Genomic DNA, 18,726 nt, shown 5'->3' on the forward strand with positions numbered 1-18,726 from the left:
ACAAAATGAAACCTAGTGTGGAAAAACATACATTTGCCAAAAGATGAAGGCAGAGTTGTGCAGTGGCAACGCAAGTTCTGATTTTTTGTACAGCGTGGGTGGGGGGTGTCATGGCACACATATAAAGGAAGCAGAATTTGAAGTACAAGGCTGCCATTCTCATTTGGACTAGCTAGGTCCTGAAACCTTCCGAAGGGAAAGCAATATTTTCCCCTATCTTCCATGATAAGAAATTTGCTCTCGTTTATTATCACTTGAGATTGATAAAAGAAAAATGTATTCACACAACCCAGAGCTAAATTCTGAAGTTTGGTATGAGATCATGAGAGGTTGGTAACTGAGATATTAAGAGTGAGCTAGGTGAGATTATTGAGGATCAGGCTACAGCTTTCAGCCTTGATAGCTCTTTAATACCTCCAGGATCCCAAACAAGATAACAGCAGTTGTTATCAAAGAGAAATGGAAAATAGCCATCTTGATTTGGAAGTTTATTGGATACTGTTGGTTGGTACCCAAAACATTAGATTTCTCTGGGAAACCTACAGAGCCCTACTTTCAGTAGGAAGACTTCAGAGAATCCTAGAGCTACAATGGTAGCCCTCAACTTACAGCTGTTCATTTAGCAACTTCTCCAAGTTACAATGGTTCTGAAAAAAGTGACTTACTACCAATACCATACTTATAATCATTGGTCATGTGATCAAAAGTTGGGTACTTGGCAATCAACATATATTTACAATAATTGTAGGGTCTCTGGGTCATGTGGTCACCATTTGCCACCTTCCCAGCCAGCTTCCAACAATAGGCCGTTAAATAGGTGAGACTCACTTAACAATCACCTTATTTAGCAAGGGAAATTCTGGTCCCAACTGTGGGCATAAGTCAAAGACTATCTATAGGTTAGACTGAGAAGTTGAAGAGATAACCCAGAAAGAGCCAGACTTTAAGACTTGTGGACTTCAACCCCCAGAATATGATAGCAATATTCCAGCATTTGAGTAGCTGCCACAAAGAAGAGAGAGTTCAACCTATTCTCCAAAGTACCTGAAGGCAGGACAAGAAACAATGGATGGAAACTAATCAAGGAGAGAAGCAACCTGGATCAAGGAGAAACTTCCTAACAGTGAGGATAATTAACCAGTGGAATAGCTTGCCTTCAGAAGTTGAGGGTACTCCATCATCAGAGGTTTTTAAGAAGAGACTGGACAGTCACCTATCTAAAATGGTATGGAGGTCTCCTGCTTGAGTAGCAGATTGGGTTAAAACAGTGGCTCTCAACCTGTGGGTCGGGACCCCATTTGGGGTCGAACGACCATTTCACGAGGGTCGCCAAACAACGCAGTCCGCCATTTTTCCCCCTTTTCCTTAGCTGTGCTACTCCCTTTTATTCTATTGGCTTTTGAAAGCCAATAGAATAGACTCTCTTGAAGAGAGTCTAATTTTATTGGCTTTCAAAAGCCAATAGGAATTGTCCAGGCTGTCTCTGCCCTGCTGAGCCTGCCAAAAGTCCCATTCTGCAAAGGGTGCTGCACCAGTTGAGTAGTCCTCGACTTACGACCGGTTGAGTAATCCTTGACTTACGACCGATTGGGGGGTCGCGGCATTAAAAAGGTTGAGAAACACTGGTCTAGAAGATCTCCAAAGTTCCTTCCAATTCTATTCTGATTAATTGCTCTGTCCGCCATAATGACTGGGGAATTCTGGGAGTTGAAGTCCTCAAGTCTTAAAGTTGCCAAGTTTGGAGATCCCTAGACTAGATAAATCTTTTACCAACACAGTTCTTCTAATGTCCTCAAACGGAAAAAGATGGCTAAGAAGAACCCCGTTTTTCTGTTCAGCAGATAAAGCCTAGGAAAGTTGGGCAAAGTTTGTTGCCATAAAGAGATATCCAACACAAAGCTAGTTAGAAAGTTAGAGGCTCCTGCATCAAGGGGCAGACTGAGAGGGCAGCCAGTCACGGTTGGGTTGGCTCAACATTTGTCCTGATGTCAACAAGGTCCAGGGATGTGTGAGCTTAAGGGACGTATTCCCTCCTTTTAATCAACTAATTATAAAACAGAGAAGAATGGCCCTTTTAAAGACTGGAGAAAAATACCCCATACAATAGAGAAATAATTACAGGTAGTCCTCAACTTACGACCACAATTGAGCCCAAAATTTATGTTGCTAAGTGAGAAAAATGAGTTTTGCCCCATTTTATGACCTTTCTTGCCACATTTGTTAAGTGAATCACTGGAGTTGTTAAATGAGTAACACAGTTGTTAAGTGAATCTGGCTTCCCCTTTGACTTTGCTTGCAGGTCACTAAAGGTGATCACGTGACCCTGGGATACTGCAACCATCATAAATGTGAGTCAGTTGCCAAGCATCCAAATATAAATCACGTGACCTTGGGGATGCTGCAAAGGTCGTAAGTGTGAATAATAATAATAAAGTTGGAAGGGATCTTGGAGGTCATCTAGTCCAACCCTCTGCTCAGGCAGGAACCCTACACCATTTCAGACAAATGGCTGTCCAGTCTCTTCTTAAAAACTTCCAATGTTGGAGCATTCACCGCTTCTGGAGGCAGGTTGTTCCATTGGTTCATTGTTCTCACTGTCAGGAAGTTTCTCCTTAGTTCTAAGTTGCTTCTCTCCTTGATCAGTTTCCATCCGTTGCATCTTGTCCTGCCTTCAGGCACCTTGGAGAATAGTTTGACTCCCTCTTCTTTGGGGCAGCCCCTGAGATTCTGGAACATTGCTATCATGTCCCCCCTCGTCCTTCTCTTTATTAAACTAGACATACCCAATTCTAGCAGCCGTTCCTTGTATGCTTTAGCCTCCAGCCCCCTAATCATCTTTGTTGCTCTTCTCTGTACTCTTTCTAGAGTCTCAGCATCTTTTTTACATCGTGGTGACCAAAACTGGATGCAGTATTCCAAGTGTGGCCTTACTATGGCATTGTAAAGTGGTATTAATACTTCACGTGATCTTGATTCTATCCCTCTGTTAATGCAGCTGCTTTTGTAACTTTGAACAGTCAGAAAGCGAAGTGTTGTAAGTTGAGGACTACCTGTACACACATTTCCTGGGCAATAGCCTATATCAGCAGTGAGTAACTATGGCAACTTTATGACTTGTGGAGTTCAATTTTCAGAATTCCTGAGTTCAGACATTCAGCAACTGACTGCATTTACGGTCATTTGCAATTTCCTATGGTCACATGACTATGTTTTATAATGGTTTTGCCAAAAACTGGCATTTATTTCCAGTTTTCAGCAGAATTGTGTCCATAGCTTTATAACTGAAGTATTTGCTTAACTGAGGTATTTGCTGCCAGAAAGGTCATAAAAATGAATTGGTTAATGATTGATGCATTTTAATAACTGTTACAACTTACGACCATAGTAGGCAGGCGTCATAACTCAATGACCATCTGTATCAATAGCCTTTACCAAAGTGTTGCAGAGTAGATCTTAGTAACATAGTAAAAGGACTGTGAGTAGTCCTTGACTTACAACCATTCATTTAGTGATCATTTGAAGTTACAACGGCACTGAAAAAAGTGACTTATGACTTTTTCACATTTATGACAATTGCAGTCATCCCCTTAGTGACATGATCAAAAATTGGGCATTTGGCAACTGGAATGTATTTATGATGGTTTCACTGTCCTGGGATCATGTGATCATCGACAAGCAAGTTCAATGGGAGAAGTATATTCTCTTAAGGACCACATGTTTCACTTAACAACTGCAGTGATTTGTTTAACAACTGTGGCAGTAAGGGTCATAAAATGGGGGTAAACTCACTTAACAACTGCCTTGCTTGGCAATGAAAATGTTGGGCTCTATTGTGGTCGTAAGTCAAGGACTACCTGTATTTACTCCAATGAGACCCTTTTCATCCATTTTGGTCTCAAATTGCATCTTGCTACATCATCATCCCTGCAGTAATACAATGCAGGGTCTTAGTAGCTGTTGCACCCAGTCTCTCTGCCATGGGAGGTAGACAAGCTTATCAAGTTCCTTCCTTACTGATCTTCAAATGGTTAAAAGGAACCACCTTCAATATTGGTTAATTGACACCTACCTTTGTTGCAATTCCTGGCCTATTTCTCAATTCTTGTTTTATATTCAATTCATCCTTTCTGTGGTTCTCTGTTTTTAATGCTTATTTACTCCTTCCCTGGGACTGCCCCACAGCCAAGGGTGGAGGACTGCCTGTTCTGGATCAGAATATGTGCTGTACTGTACATTTTAAATGTTTCTGTCCATGTTTGACTGCCAAAGAATAAAGAGGTTCAGAAGACCTGGCATTCCTTTGGACATAGTGTGCACAACACCCTATGCCAGTGGTTCTCAACGTTTGTGTGACGGCGACCCCCGTCACACAAACGTTCTGCGCATGTGCGGCGGTGCGCGCATGGGGGGTGGGGCCACGCATGCATGGCGCGCATGTGCGCCCCCCGTGCACGGTGCGCATGCGCGGCGGCACCCCCGTGCGCAGCGTGCATGTGCGGCGCCACCCCCTGAGGGGAGAAAATGGTGGATCGCCTTCTTTGGCGACCCCCGAAAAATGGTCGATCGACCCCAAATGGGGTCGCGACCCATAGGTTGAGAACCGCTGCCCTATGCCAGTGTTTTCCAGCTCTGCTATTTTAAGATGTGACAATTTCAACTCTTTATTAAAATGGTGGAGCTTAAAAAACAGAGTTTTATGCTACAACCATGGTTTGTAAATCACATGGTAGATTTGTACAACTCACTGAGTCAACATCAAGAAAGCCATGTCTTCGGCAAAAGCATATTTTAGAGGTTTGGCCATAACTTATCTTCCAAAAAAGAATAAGGAAAAGAAACTTGTTCAGCATAGATTGAAAGAACAACGTAGTATGTTGGAAGCTGAATTACAATCAGACCCTCAAAGGAAAAAGTTGAAAATACAAATGGAACTATTAAAACATAAGTTAAACTTACTTGAGACAAATACAATGGCACAACAGATCAACAGATCCAAACAGAATTTTTTGGAAAATGACAATAAACCTGGGAGATGGTTGGCATATAGACTAAAAAAAAGAAAGAGAAAAAAGATTAATAAGTAAGCTACGGGATACGGATGGTGACCTACAATGTCATAATGACTTAATGAAAAAAATTACGAAGGAATATTATGAGACACTGTATAAGGCGGAGACGGTTTCTAAAGATGTAATTCAGGCTTATTTAAAAGAAGCAAATCTCCCAAAGGTTCCGGAGAATATGCGTCAGAGGCTAAACGAGAATGTTTCAGTGATGGAGATTACAGAGGCAATAAAAAAGCAAAAGAAAGATAAAACACCAGGACCTGATGGTCTTCCTGCTGAATTTTATGTAGCGTTACAAGATACTAAAACTCCAACCTTGAAAGACTTATGTAATGAAATTTTTACACATACAAAAATACCGGACTCATGGACTGAAGCTAATATTACTTTGATACCTAAAGAAGATACTGATCATACACTAATTAAAAATTACAGACCAATATCGCTACTAAATGTGGATTACAAAATCTTTGCTGCAATAATGGCAGAAAGAACGAAAATTTTTTTGAATGAATTTATACACCCAGACCAAAATGGTTTCCTGCCAAAAAGACAGATAAATAAGAAAACCATGTCTTAATGCTGTGTGTGTGCGTGCATATGCTCCTGTGGCGAGGGGGCAGGCATGTCCAGCCTATAGGTGTGCAGAAATTCTGGAAAATTCATTCAGCATCTTCCTGTATACCCAGTTTGCTTTCCCCTTAGCTATTTCACCTGAAAGTTCCCATTTTCCTAGTCTGCTTCTTCTCAACACTGTCTACTGTGTCAGTTGGAAATAAAGAGAAAGATAGATATAGCTTTCAAATGCTCCAAAAAAGCAATTTGTATGATGATCGCTTATTGAATCCCTCTTACTGTCTTATATTTATTTATTGGTATGTTGATTACTGTACATTGCAGATGGTGCAGCTTGGCTCCTACGTGTCTGGTTATTTTTATTTTGGCACAGCCTGTTATCGGGCATCCATTCCACTGATGTGTTACTCCATTAGTGCTGGTTGCAATTTTATTCCACCAGTTGTAGCAAAGGGCTGATGTAGCAATTTCTCCTTCTAGTGGTCATTTTAATCATCAGTAGCTTGTGCGCCAAACTCAAGCACTTTGAAAAGGCTGATGTATTCAACAAAAGGTTAGAGTGCAGTACTGCAGGCCACTTTAGCTGACTGTGTTCAGCAAGTCAGCGGTTCAAATCTCACTGGCTCAAGGTTGACTCAGCCTGCCATCCTTCCGGGGTAGATAAAATGAGGACCCAGATTGTTGGGGGCAATGTAATATATATATATATATATATATATATATATATATATATATATATATATATATATATATAGATATATATATATATATATATATACATATACACACACACACACACACACACACACACACACACACACACATTGCTTACTGTTGTACACCGCTTAGAGAGTGCTTGCACTTAAAGCGGTATATAAGTCTCATAAATAAATAAATAATTATTTAAAAGATATCTCAGGACAAAAAAAATGTATTAAATCTCTTTGGAAGCAAGCATTAATAGCCAGCACTGTTATTTGAGAATAAGTACTGAATGTTAGAGTTGGGTACTTCAAATAAGGTTCCGGAGATATGCTTTTGAATGTGTGGGGATATCCACACAGCACTTCTTAGAGTCAATGTTTTTTTTCCCTCAGGAATCTATGTGAACCTAGAAGAAGATGGAGCTACTTTAAAGAGCTGGCTCATTAAAGCAACCATGTCCCCCTATGGTGAAATGTGGATTTTCAGAAGGGAGGGGCTGCATTCCAAAGGACCAAGAGACAGCAAAGTTTAAATAGTTTGGTTGGGAGAAAAAGTTAAAATGGGTCCTCCTGGCAATTCTCAAAGTATATCTTTAATGATGCAAATGGTTTGGCAAGATTTCTGTCTATGGCTGAGGAGCAATAAGGGAAACTGCTCAAAAGTAACTATCTTTCTTGACTTCTGGAATCTGACACATACTTCCCAGATTTTGCAGAAGCTTGAAAAAGATGCAGCTGCTTTAAAAAGGGTGGTGTGCTTGCACTCTTGTGCATTTCAAAGCCTCTGTTCCAAATCCTTTTTTCTGAAGAATGCACTATAATTCAGCTAGACCTGGATAGGGGAATTGATTTATGATTAACTCTTCTCCTGTCCTTTAGAGCCATAGTGGCAAGCTGAAGCTCTTCTGTTGGGCCCATCATTGTGATTGGGTCACATCCCTTCTGCCATCATTAGAAGTAATCCTCGAATTATGATTCCAATTGGGACCAGAATTTTTGTTTTTAAGCAAGGTGATTATTAAGTGAGTCACACCCAATTTTACAAGCTTTTTTGCCACCATTATTAAGCAAATCACTGCAGTTGTTAAGTGAATCTGGCTTCCCTCATTGACTTTGCTTGTCAGAAGCTGTCTGGGAAGGTCACGCAAAGTAATCGCATGACCCCCAGGATGCTGCAAGGGTTTGCAAATATACAGTTACCAAGTGCCCAAATTTTGATCACATTATAAACATAACTACAAAGACCAGTCTTGGTGTTTTTTCAGTGCTGTTGTAATTTCAAACAGACGCTAAATGAATAGTTATATGTCAAGGACTACCTATATCAGTAATGGCAAACCTTTTAAAGACTGAGTGCCCAAAAACTGGCCCCGTCCCCACTCTTCCTCCCAATCTCCCGCCCCGCCTGCCCACAGGACCACTCACCGCCTCCAGGGCCTGCCGCAGATCGCCCAGGCAGTCCACCAGCACTACAGCGGCCACACCCTCTGCCCGCTCCCTGCAGCATCAACTGCATGATGGGGTGTGAGGGCAGAGTCTTGTCTACGCTGCCTGGCTGCCATGTCCTTGGCTGCGCTGCTCCGCGTGGACCACGCTCGGGGGCGACTCTCCTTCAGGGTGGCTGCTGGAGAGGAGGGGATCACGGGGGGAAGCAAGGTGGGGGCAACGGCACGTTTGCCCACAGAGAGGGCTCTGAGTGCCGCCTCTGGCACCCATGCTATAGGTTCGCCACCACTGACCTATATCTACAAAACAAGTAAAAACAACCAACCAACTATAAAATGTTGGCCTTTCTTCTTGGCTTGCCACGTCCTCCAGTGGTGCATTGAGGGGTATTTTCCATTCACACAACATAAGTTCTTCTTTCTTGCTTTTCAGTTCCTCTTTCGCATGAGATCTCAACCCAACTCCATTCTTGTCTGTATGTTTTGCCTTTGTTTCCCCCTCTTCTGTGCTCCTTTTCAATTCTTCTGTTTTTACTCCCTTGCATTCCTGGCAAGACTTCGCTCCTTTAAAGGCAGGATTACAGTAGATCCACATTTAAAAGACAGCACAAATCTGGGATATAACTCAGGTCTCAGACAGTAAAGATCCTGTGATCTATTTCCACAGGGGGCAACAATGCTACACCCGTCTTTATGTAGTGTGAAAGCCTTCCACTTCTTAAATATACTTAAGTAAACCCCATTACATCTTTGGGGCTTTTTTTTTTTTTTTAAAAAAAAATCCTTTGTAGAAGCAGCCTCTTTTCCATGGCAACATCTAAAATAAGAAGTGCCCTCCTCAACAATCTGGTGAGCATTTTCGTGACTTTGGCCCAAACTGCTGTGGCTACATTTTTAAAGCTTTGTTTTAACTCTTTAAACAAAATTCCTTTTTGGATTACTTACCCAAACTTACTTATTCCACTTAGCAGATGGGAAGACAGACTGATATTTTCTCTTTGCAAAGCTTCTTTTCCTAGAAGGGTGGCAGGAACGGAGAATGGAGAATTACTGCTGCCGAATTCCTTTCCATTGAATTTTTATCCTGCCTTTTCATTGGTTTGTATAAACAGACTCTTCCTGTTTTCCTCACAACAACCCTGTAAGATAATTGAGCAGAGAGTGACTGACCCAAAGTTCCCCAACCCGTTTTCAGGCCTAAGGAAGAAGTAGTGCTCACTGTCAGCTGGTTTTTGTGCCTAAGGCAGGTCTAGAATTCACCGTCTCCTGATGATTGGCTCAAAGTCACCCAGCTGCTTTCATGTCTAAAGCAGGGATAGAATTCATTGTTTCCTGGCGATGGTCTCAAAGTCATTCAGCTGTTTTTCATGCCTAAGATGGGACCAGAACTCACCATCTCCTGGTGATTGGTTCAAAGTCACCCAGTCAGTTTTCATGTCTAAGGAGGAGACTAGAATTCACATTCTTCTGGTTTCTAGGCCAGCAGCTTAATCACTTCACCAAACTGGCTCCCTTTTGAGGTAGGAAAAGGTGGCAAGACCATTTTCATTGATATCTTCATAATAACTCACAACTACTCGGCAAATACTACTCCTACAGAGACAATACAATAAAGCAAAGACGTTTGCTAAATTCCAAAACAGAGGCCAATTCAAAATGAAGACTCGTTGGATAGCAGTGGCACAATAAACACAACAAGGAAGCTAAATACTGCATTGGCAAGAGGGTGGATAGGGGCCAGTGTTGAAAAGAATATTTTTAAAAAGTTTGCCAGTATCGGGTCTGCTTGTGATCACAAATGAAGAGTCAACGTAAATCTTACCAGAGCTCAAGACAGGCAAAATAGGAAAGAGGCAGGTTTACTTTCAAGGGAGATTTTAGTTACTGGTACATGAGTGGAACACCAACAAGGCAGATTCTGGATTCTGCCAGGTGGTCCTCAACTTACAACCACAATTGAAATAAAAATTTATGTTGCTAAGGAAGGACAATTATGACCTTTTTTGCCACGGTTGTTAAGCAAATCATATGATCATTGAGAAGTCTGGCTTTCCCCATTGACTTTGCTTGTTGGAAGCTGCCTAATGATTCTCTGTCACCCACATCATGGTTGTCCCAAATATGCTTTTCCAAAAAGGCAACTGTGTTTTTTTCTTGAAAACATTTTGCTTCCCATCCAGGAAGCTTCGTCAGTTCAGTTTCTTGGATGAGAAGTGAAATGTTTTCCAAAAAAACAAAAAAACAAAAACCCAAGAAAGTCCAGTTGCCTTTTGGAAAAGCATCTTTTGGACATGTTGAGCAAGGTATTGAAAATTTTAAAAAACTGGACGATTTGCTTCATTTGAAGGTGGAGGTGGACTAACTTGCTCTGTTTTGTTGTATCTCATTTTTAGCTTCTGGGCTTTCCTCTTCACCATCAACTCCCACCCAGGGAGCCAAGCAGCCGGCATTTCCGCTTGAATGCTACAGACAGGAACCAGAGAGGCTAGAGACGCGGATTCACACACCCTCTTCTCCTCCAGATACTGGCCAAAGGTTTAGCCTGCCTCCAGGGCAGGGTATTGCCAAGCCGCCGTCCCCAACACCTGTCTGTTGTGTTACCTCAAAAGTAGTAAGTACAGCCTCTGAAAATAAAAAATAAATAAATTGGAAGACCTGTAGCGTGGGACTGATACAGTGCTTGTGAGCATCCAAGCATTTGTCACACTTTGTAGGTGGATGACACTTTCAATCCTTCTACTATGGAGAGAAATATTATTGCCCCTAATTTGCACAAACAAGAGGGGAAACTCAGGCTGAGGATCCATTTTTTGCTTGCTGATGGATGCCATAGAAGTTAGATGTGAACTAAACATCCGTTTTGACTTCAGAGTCTTTTGAGTGGAACCCACTGGGTGAAAGCAAGCTCCACTGAAATGTAAAAATAACCACGCAGAGGATTTCTGTGAAGTCCTTGGTATTCTCTGAGTTTAGTTATTTGCTTACAGACATTTTGTTACCCAACTAGTACATCAGTATTAGTGAGTGTGGGATTTGATCCATGACGATATTCCCTAGATGGGCAATGAAATATCTGCAAGCAAACAACTAATCTTAGAAAACACTGAGGACGCCACAGTTCAGTCCTGAACTAGAAATATTCTATTGTAGAAGATTTCCTTACTTGTCCTGGCTTCACGCTACAGAAGATGGAAGACCTGGTTTTGCTGAAGATTTAACATTAGTTTATTTTTACAAAATGCTTGCCCATGAGTAACTGAACTTCTGTGTGATCACTTAACATTATGATCTTATTTGGTGATCCAGCAGTCACAAATTAACCACAGATTAACCAATAAACTAACCCTGTGATTGATTAGATTGTAATTTAATGGGTCTGGTGAATGTTGATTGTGTGAATGAATGTATAGATTAATCCTTGATTTACAACCATAATTAAGCCCAACATTAAGTGAGACAGTTGTTAAGTGAATTTTGCCCCATTTTACAACCTTTCTTGCACAGTTGTTAAGTGAACCATTGCAGTTGTTAAGTTAATAACACAGATAAGGGAATCTGGCTTTCTCATTGACTTTGCCTGTCAGAAGTTCACAAATTATGATCATATGACTCCAGGGCACTGCAATCATCATGAGTCAATTGCCAAGGATCTGAATTTTGATCACATGATCATGGAGATGCTGCAGTGGTCATAAGTGAGAAAAACTGTCATAAATCATAACTTGGAACATCATTAAATGAACTGTTGTAAGTCGAAGATTATCTGTATGTAAAATGATGGCACCTGAGAACCACAGCTCACGGATATTTGGAATTTAGGCATATAGCTAAGTGGGTTGAAAAAGAATATATCCAAATTTCTATTTCAGCTATCTCAACTTTCAATTGAGACCAAAATTCTGTTGCTAAGTGAGGTATTTGTTAAGTGAATTCTGCCTCATTTTATGACCTTTTTTCCACAATTAAGAGGATCACTTCGATTGTTAGGTGAATCATGTGGCCATTAAGCAAATCTGTTTTCCCCCCATTCCCCCAGTTGTCGGAAGCCAACTAGAAAGTTTACTAAATGGTGAACACATGACCCCAGGACAGTGCAGCCATCATAAATATATGGCAGTTGCCAAGTGCCCAAATTTTGATCATGTGACCATGGAGATTCTGCAATGATATCACTTTTTTCAACGCTCTTGTAAGTTCGAACAGTCACTAAACAAGTGCTTGTACCTTGCAGACTACCTGAAATTCTAGTACACTGATTCCAACACAATACTGTGTTTCATTATCAAACCACAGTGCACTGATGATGTTACCTAGTTAGGTAATGAAACATCTGCAAGAAAACCACCAAGCTCAGAAAGCACCAAAGATCCCTCATTTCAACCTAAGCTATAGATATTGTCCTTTATTAGTACTGTTCTTTCCTCGAATGTTGGTATGATGAAATGATAGTTTATTGTTCTGTTCAACTGTAACTTATGACAGTGCCAGAGGCGGTACTCAGAGCCCTCTTTGTGGGCACGCGTGCCATCGCCCCAGTCCTAGGCCTTCAGCTGGGTTTTATAAAACCTTTTCACTTTAGACCTCCTCTGCCATGTGCAAAAAAAAAAAAAAAAAAAGATTCAATCAATAAATTTCAACTTCTTGCGGGAAAAAAAAGATCTTGCAAAGTTGGATTTGATTGAGTGAACTTTTTAGTCCCACCCAGTCTGCCGTTACCACCGCAGCCATGCCCACCCAATGGGCCACACACATCCCAATTGGCCACACCCAGCCAATGGGCCACACCCACCCGGCACCTGACGATGCATAAGTGGGTTTTGGGTTGCAGTTTGGGCACTTGATCTCTAAAAGATTCGCCATCACTGACCTATGAGAAAGGAAAACAGGCAGAAGGTTGCACTTTCCACAGAATATGATCAAAAAGGTCAATATGGTAGCTATGAAGGTGCAATGGAAGGCTTACTCATTTTTTTAAATGCATTGCACGAAGCCCTTTTGAGTACAGCCCATGATTGGTAAGAAGCGATTTCTTACCTGTGGAATTCCAGTCCTTTTCTCTGAAATATTTCTGCTTTTATGATTTTAACAGTAGCCTAAATAAATAGTTTTAACTTCCAGCATAGATGAGTTGTGGGGGAGCTTTCATTTGCTAAAGTTACTTGCAGCTGAATAAAGTTCAAGGCCCTAAGATAAGAATTGATAGATATCAAATAGGCAGCAATTGTAAATATGAACAATCCTATGAAAGTGGGTGTCTTGATCTATCCTGTCCTCCAGTTTGATGTTCAGCTCCAAAGGAAGTTTGCAGTTTACAGTGAGAACTTCTTAGTAATGAGAGAAAATTTAGCATTCCATTTGTTCCTCGAAAAGCCAATAGTTATTTCTAGAGGATCCATCTGAAGATAGCAAGCGTAACAAAAACATAATTTTGCTATGGGAAACTCAGCCCCTGTCCTGTAAACTATCACATCTTCCTCTGATTCCGTAACTTGTATCATCTCAGTTGCCTAAGATTGTTAGTGTATCTGTTAACAAGAGACCCTGTCTGACTCTAACACATTGCAAAATGTTTTGCGGTATTTATTCAATGTTTTCTCAACACTGGAAACTTTGAGATGTGTAGACTTCAATTCTGGGAGTTGAAGTCCACAGATCTTAAATCTGCCATGGTTGAGAAAACACTGTTTTATGTTAACAACTTAATTCCTTCAAAGAGAAAAGTTTTTCTCTCCTGTAGACTAAGGGTGCTGCTAAATGTGACTCTTTACCTTTAAGTCCACCAAGGAAATGGGATTTTTAGCAGCTATAAAATGGGCTCAATTTCCCTTTCCCCTCTCCTTTTGGAGAACACTCAAAATGGGTGCTGTGTGGTCATGGATGAAAAGGAAAAATTCAGTCAAGGGTGTGTCATTAGACATACAGGTAAGAACTATATCTTTGATTTATGCCTATCCCCAAAAACGCAAGGACTTCAACATTCTTGAATTAAGCTTCTTCATTCATCAATGATTAGGTTTTTTTAGACTACATCAGGCTAAAACAAGATTGTTTTGGGGGGGTTTATGAACTATGTGAATGGGACCATTGCTATTACTTTGTGCTTTAGTATATTACTCATGTCCTTAAACCTAGGTTAGCATAGTGTGTGTACACATAAGCATTGTAAGTAGTCCTCGACATACAACTGTAATAGAGTCGGTCCCTTGTAGTTGTACATCATGGTAGTAAAATGGGTTGGTCATGTGATTTTTTTTGTGATGGTTGTTAAGCAAACACTGTGGTTGTTAATCAAATGAAGATTTGCTATGAGAGTGGTTTTGCCAAAAGTGAAGTACAGTTTTTTGGCAAAACCATCATAAAACATGGTCATGTGACTGGGGTATTTTGCAAACAGCTATAAATGTGGCTGTGTTGCTGAGTGCCCAAAGTTTGGTCATGTGGAGGGACCCCAACCATCATAACTTCCAGTCCTAGTCACGACTTTCCTTTTGGGGGGATTGGTCATAAGTTGAGTACTACCTATATCTAATGTTCATGTAGCTCTCATAGATGGTCCCATTAAAATTACAAACTGCTAGCTAGATTGTTTCAACTCTTCTGGTTTCCTTGTAGTAATTCTTGAACTAAGATATTCCACCCTTGCGCAACATCTTTTCTACTTCAATTAAATTAACCATGGTTTGTTTATTTAACAATCTGCTGAATTTGCAGGAGTCTCTGTATATAAACTAGCTGCACCAACAGGGTTTCTTAACATATTAGGTTGAAATCTTGGTGGCTCAGTGGGTCAGTTCCTTGTATGAATATTGTTATAGTATTTCACCCATGCCCTATTTATTTATTTATGAGACTTATATACTGCTTTAAGTGCAAGCACTCTCTAAGTGGTGTACACCAGTAAGCAATGTATATATATATATATATATATATATATATATATATATATATATATATATATATATATTTACATTGCCCCCAACCATCTGGGTCCTCATTTTACCTACCTCGGAAGGATGGAAGGCTGAGTCAACCTTGAGCCGGTGAGATTTGAACCGCTGACCTACTGAACACAGTCAGCTAAAGTGGCCTGCAGTACTGCACTCTAACTGCTGCGCCACCTCGGCTATAGAATTTTAAACCTTTCTTAGAATTAAGTTTTGTAAGTTCACTGCAATATCCACATAGCCTTGATTTGCATGCTAAAATAACCCTGCATTTGGAATGGTCTTGTATTCCTTCCTTCCCTTCCACCTTTAACCAGCCTTCGGAGAACGAAGACTAACATTATAAAAATTAAGAGCGTTAATGATTCTTATTTAACTGAGAATACAGAGGTTGCATTAAAAGAATTTAGCAATGAGATTGCAAGCTTTTCTTGGGGGGTAGGCAAATCCCAGCCTTATTGGGGCTGCAGAAATCCAGATCACCATTAAGATGCCTGTAGACCACTAGATTGATCAAATTCTTCCATGCCATAATAAGGCTGAAAGAAAACAAATAAGGGATTTATAGTCCGAATGGCCCTCTCTCTTTTTTCCCTAGGATGGTTGATTTCTTCTACAAAAATAGGTATATGTAAATATTATTTGTTCCCAAGGTCCAAAGACTTTCTTAGTTCCAAAAGTTCTAAGTGGCTGTTATGAAAACAGTGAAGTTCCCTTCCAAATCTGAGGTGTGTGTGCGTGGGGGGGTATGTGTCTTTTTACTGGCCTTCAGGATTGCAAACAGTGTCCACAGCTGCAAGCACCCTGCAGGGTCCTTTCTGGGCACAGAAACCTGAGAAATTCTCTAACTAAGCAAATGGCTGTTGTTTTTTTTAACCTGCCCTTTAGCCAAGGGGTGGTAAATTGCTCGGTCTGACTGTTCAATTAGCCTACCTTATGAATAGCCCATCACTTCCTCTGAATTTCTGAAAATAGAAAAGGAAGAAAAGTGCAGTTGGTTTTTCTCAGAGCTGTGTTCCTTCCTTCCCACAAAATAAACACATTTCTCAGCCTTTGAACCTTGTAGAACTCTCTCATTTGTGCCGCAGAGTAAGGGTGAAAAAACATGGTGAAGGTTAAATATGAAAGGGATTGTCTCTTACTTCCTAATTTTTGATGCTTTTTTATGTGATGGCATAATACAAGTTTCCCCCTAAATCTGCTGCCCAATAAAACAGTTGCCTCTACTTCTGAGAGAAGCAAATATTGTATTTTAAAGAAAAGAGGCTGGAGGGTTGATTTTTGAGGTTTATCGTATTCATCCAGCCACCGATGACTTATGCAGATATTTTTTGTGATTCAGCCGTGGTGTATTTTATGCTCTGGTGAAAATTACATTAAAAAGGGGAGATTTATTAATAACTATACGCTGGAATTTCATGACTCTACTATCGTGGTTTTCAACCTTGGCAACATTAAGATGTGTGAACTTCAACTCCCAGAATTCTCCAGTGTGTATGGACCAATTCCCAGGATTTCCTACTGTTATGCTGACTGGGGAATTCTGAAAGTTGAAGTCGACAGATCTTAAAGTCACCAAAGTAGAAAAACACTTTTGTAAACCATCTTCTCAATGGTTTATTGAGCAAACCATAAATAGTACTCATCCATTATAGTGAGCCCTAAAATATAATTTATAAGCCATCATGGCAAGTTCCTAGAAATATAGTAAGCTAAAAGCCAGCAAACTACAGAGGAGAAAAGAAAAGAATTTGGATTATTTATCCAATCATTCAATAAAATAATAATTAAAAACCCACATTGTAAGCCACCTAGAATCCCTTGAAGCATGTAGCACAGTGGTTCTCAACCTATGGGTCAGGACCCCGTTTGGGGTCGAACGACCATTTCACGGGGGTTGCCAAACACAGTCCGCCATTTTTTCCCCCTTTTCCTTAGCTGTGCTACTCCCTTTTATTCTATTGGCTTTTGAAAGCCAATAGAATAGACTCTCTTGAATAGAGTCTAATTCTATTGGCTTTCAAAAGCCAATAGGAGTTGTCCAGGCTGTCTCTGCCCTGCTGAGCCCGCCAAAAGTCCCATTCTGCAAATGGTGCTGCAGCAGTTGAGTAGTCCTTGACTTACGACCGGTTGAGTAGTCCTTGACTTACGACCGGTTGGTGGTCGCGGCATTAAAAAGGTTGAGAACCACTGATGTAGCATATAGATTATAGATTTTAGTAAGTTAATTGTAATTAATTAGATTAATGGGAGCTTTTATAGCTAAGTCTGAACTCAGTCTCCTGGTTTCTAGCCTGGTGCCTGAATCACTAAATAAAATTTGTTGGCTTATTTGCTAACCATTGACTAAATGCTTTTCTTTTCTAACTGATCTTACAGGCTATGTATATAATAAGTATGTGTGTATGTACAGTATGCATGTACCTCATTTCATCAGTATACACTGAGATATGTTTCTGTGTGCACATGCTCACATTCACATACTTTCACAGAGGTTGTCCTAGTCCAGGAGGATGGAGACTCATTGATTTTGATGGTGGCTTTTCTTAACCACCATGCTTCAGATCTTATTAACTAGGTTGCCTGGAGAACAGAAAGGAACAATGGGATTTGCAGGAAAGGAGAAGAGGAAAAGAAAAAGAAGAAGGTGTAACAAGCCAGATTTAGCTGTTAGAAAATCAAATATTTTCAGGAAGTTGATTCGTCATAAACAGGGGGGATGTCTCAGTTAAGATTTGGAAATGTATTTTTTGCTTGAGTATTATTCTGAACTCAAAATAGTTACTAATACCAATTCATCACTGTCCTACTTTTATTTCAAACTAGCGAAATCCTATAAGCAGCTCTGACCATGGTCTTCATTGTTCTGTAGTAAAAATGCCTTGCAATCTTTTCATCAGGAACAGGGTAGTCCTCTAATTGCAACCATTCATTTAGTATCTGTTCAGAGTTAAAACAGCACTGAAAAAAAGTGACTTTTGACCAGCCCTCACACTTAACAATCATTACAGCTTCCCAATGAATATGTGATCTATATTCAGGCACTTGGCATGCATTTATGTCAGTTGCAGCATCCCAGGGGTCACATGGTCACCTTTTGCAACCTTCCCAGCTAACTTTTGCAAAGCAAATTTGCTTAAAGACATTGGATTTACTTAAAAACTATAGTGATTCGCTTAAAAACCATGACAAAAAAGTCATAAAATCAAACTGATTCAAAGTGGTTTACTGCAACCTATAAATTAATACAATTGTCCCCTGCCTTTAAAGAACTTTTAGTTGTATAGCAAGACTATTGTTTTACAGCTGATTCTGACATCTTTAAAATATGTTGCTCTTTTAAAATCCCTCAAATCTGTTTTAGTTGTTTTTACTATTTTATTCTAGCTTACAGGGAGTTCCCTAAGTGATGTTTGGAAATGTGGGTTGTGAAATATCCAAAATAGAATCCTTAAAAGACACATAAGGGAGGGAAAGGATCATATCATTATTAAATCTTACTATGATGTCCACCAGGAGAAGGAAAAGATGTTTTATAATTTCAGAAATACTTATTGTGTACTCTTACTCCAATCACTCTCTATTAATGTTTCCTTAATTCACATAGAGCAGAGGTGGCAACTATGGCAACTTTATGATCTGTGGACTTCAACTCCCAGAATTCCTGAGCCAGTTGCCTTGGGAGTTTTGGAAGTTGAAGTCCACAGGTTGTGAACTGATTACACCCAGTGTTGAATTAGAATCAATTATCTTGAAAACAGGCTGTTCCAATTTTTTGGAAATTTAGCCCTTTGGGAACAGTCAAAATAGATCCTCACCAACTCAAAATAATTGTTTTGACCTTGAAATGAGGTATTTTAAGCAAAAAACATTTCAAATTCTTAGCATTCTCTGCACCATTTTCAGAAATGTGATCGGTTTTCTTGAACAGGGATTTTATGCAATTATGCTGAATATGGAATTATCTGCTCAGAGATTATGTTAGATAGAA

At 40.1% G+C, this 18,726-nt stretch overlaps 1 protein-coding gene across 7 annotated transcripts in view; it reads left to right on the forward strand.

The window, feature by feature from the left end:
- The window catches only part of PRKAG2 (protein kinase AMP-activated non-catalytic subunit gamma 2), a 244,384-nt gene that overhangs the window by 143,850 nt on the left and 81,808 nt on the right, over positions 1-18,726 (forward strand). For 6 of the 7 annotated variants that reach the window (XM_039348395.1, XM_039348393.1, XM_039348396.1 and 3 more), the window contains one exon: positions 10,185-10,402. In XM_039348395.1, the coding sequence (XP_039204329.1) occupies positions 10,185-10,402 (218 nt within the window). Of the gene's footprint in view, positions 1-10,184; positions 10,403-18,726 lie in introns of those variants that run through there. The other variant, XM_039348402.1, reaches the window with a different exon arrangement.

The sequence above is a fragment of the Crotalus tigris genome, unplaced genomic scaffold (assembly GCF_016545835.1).
Source record: "Crotalus tigris isolate CLP2741 ecotype Arizona unplaced genomic scaffold, ASM1654583v1 scf7180000018151.1857312, whole genome shotgun sequence".
NCBI lineage: Eukaryota > Metazoa > Chordata > Lepidosauria > Squamata > Viperidae > Crotalus > Crotalus tigris.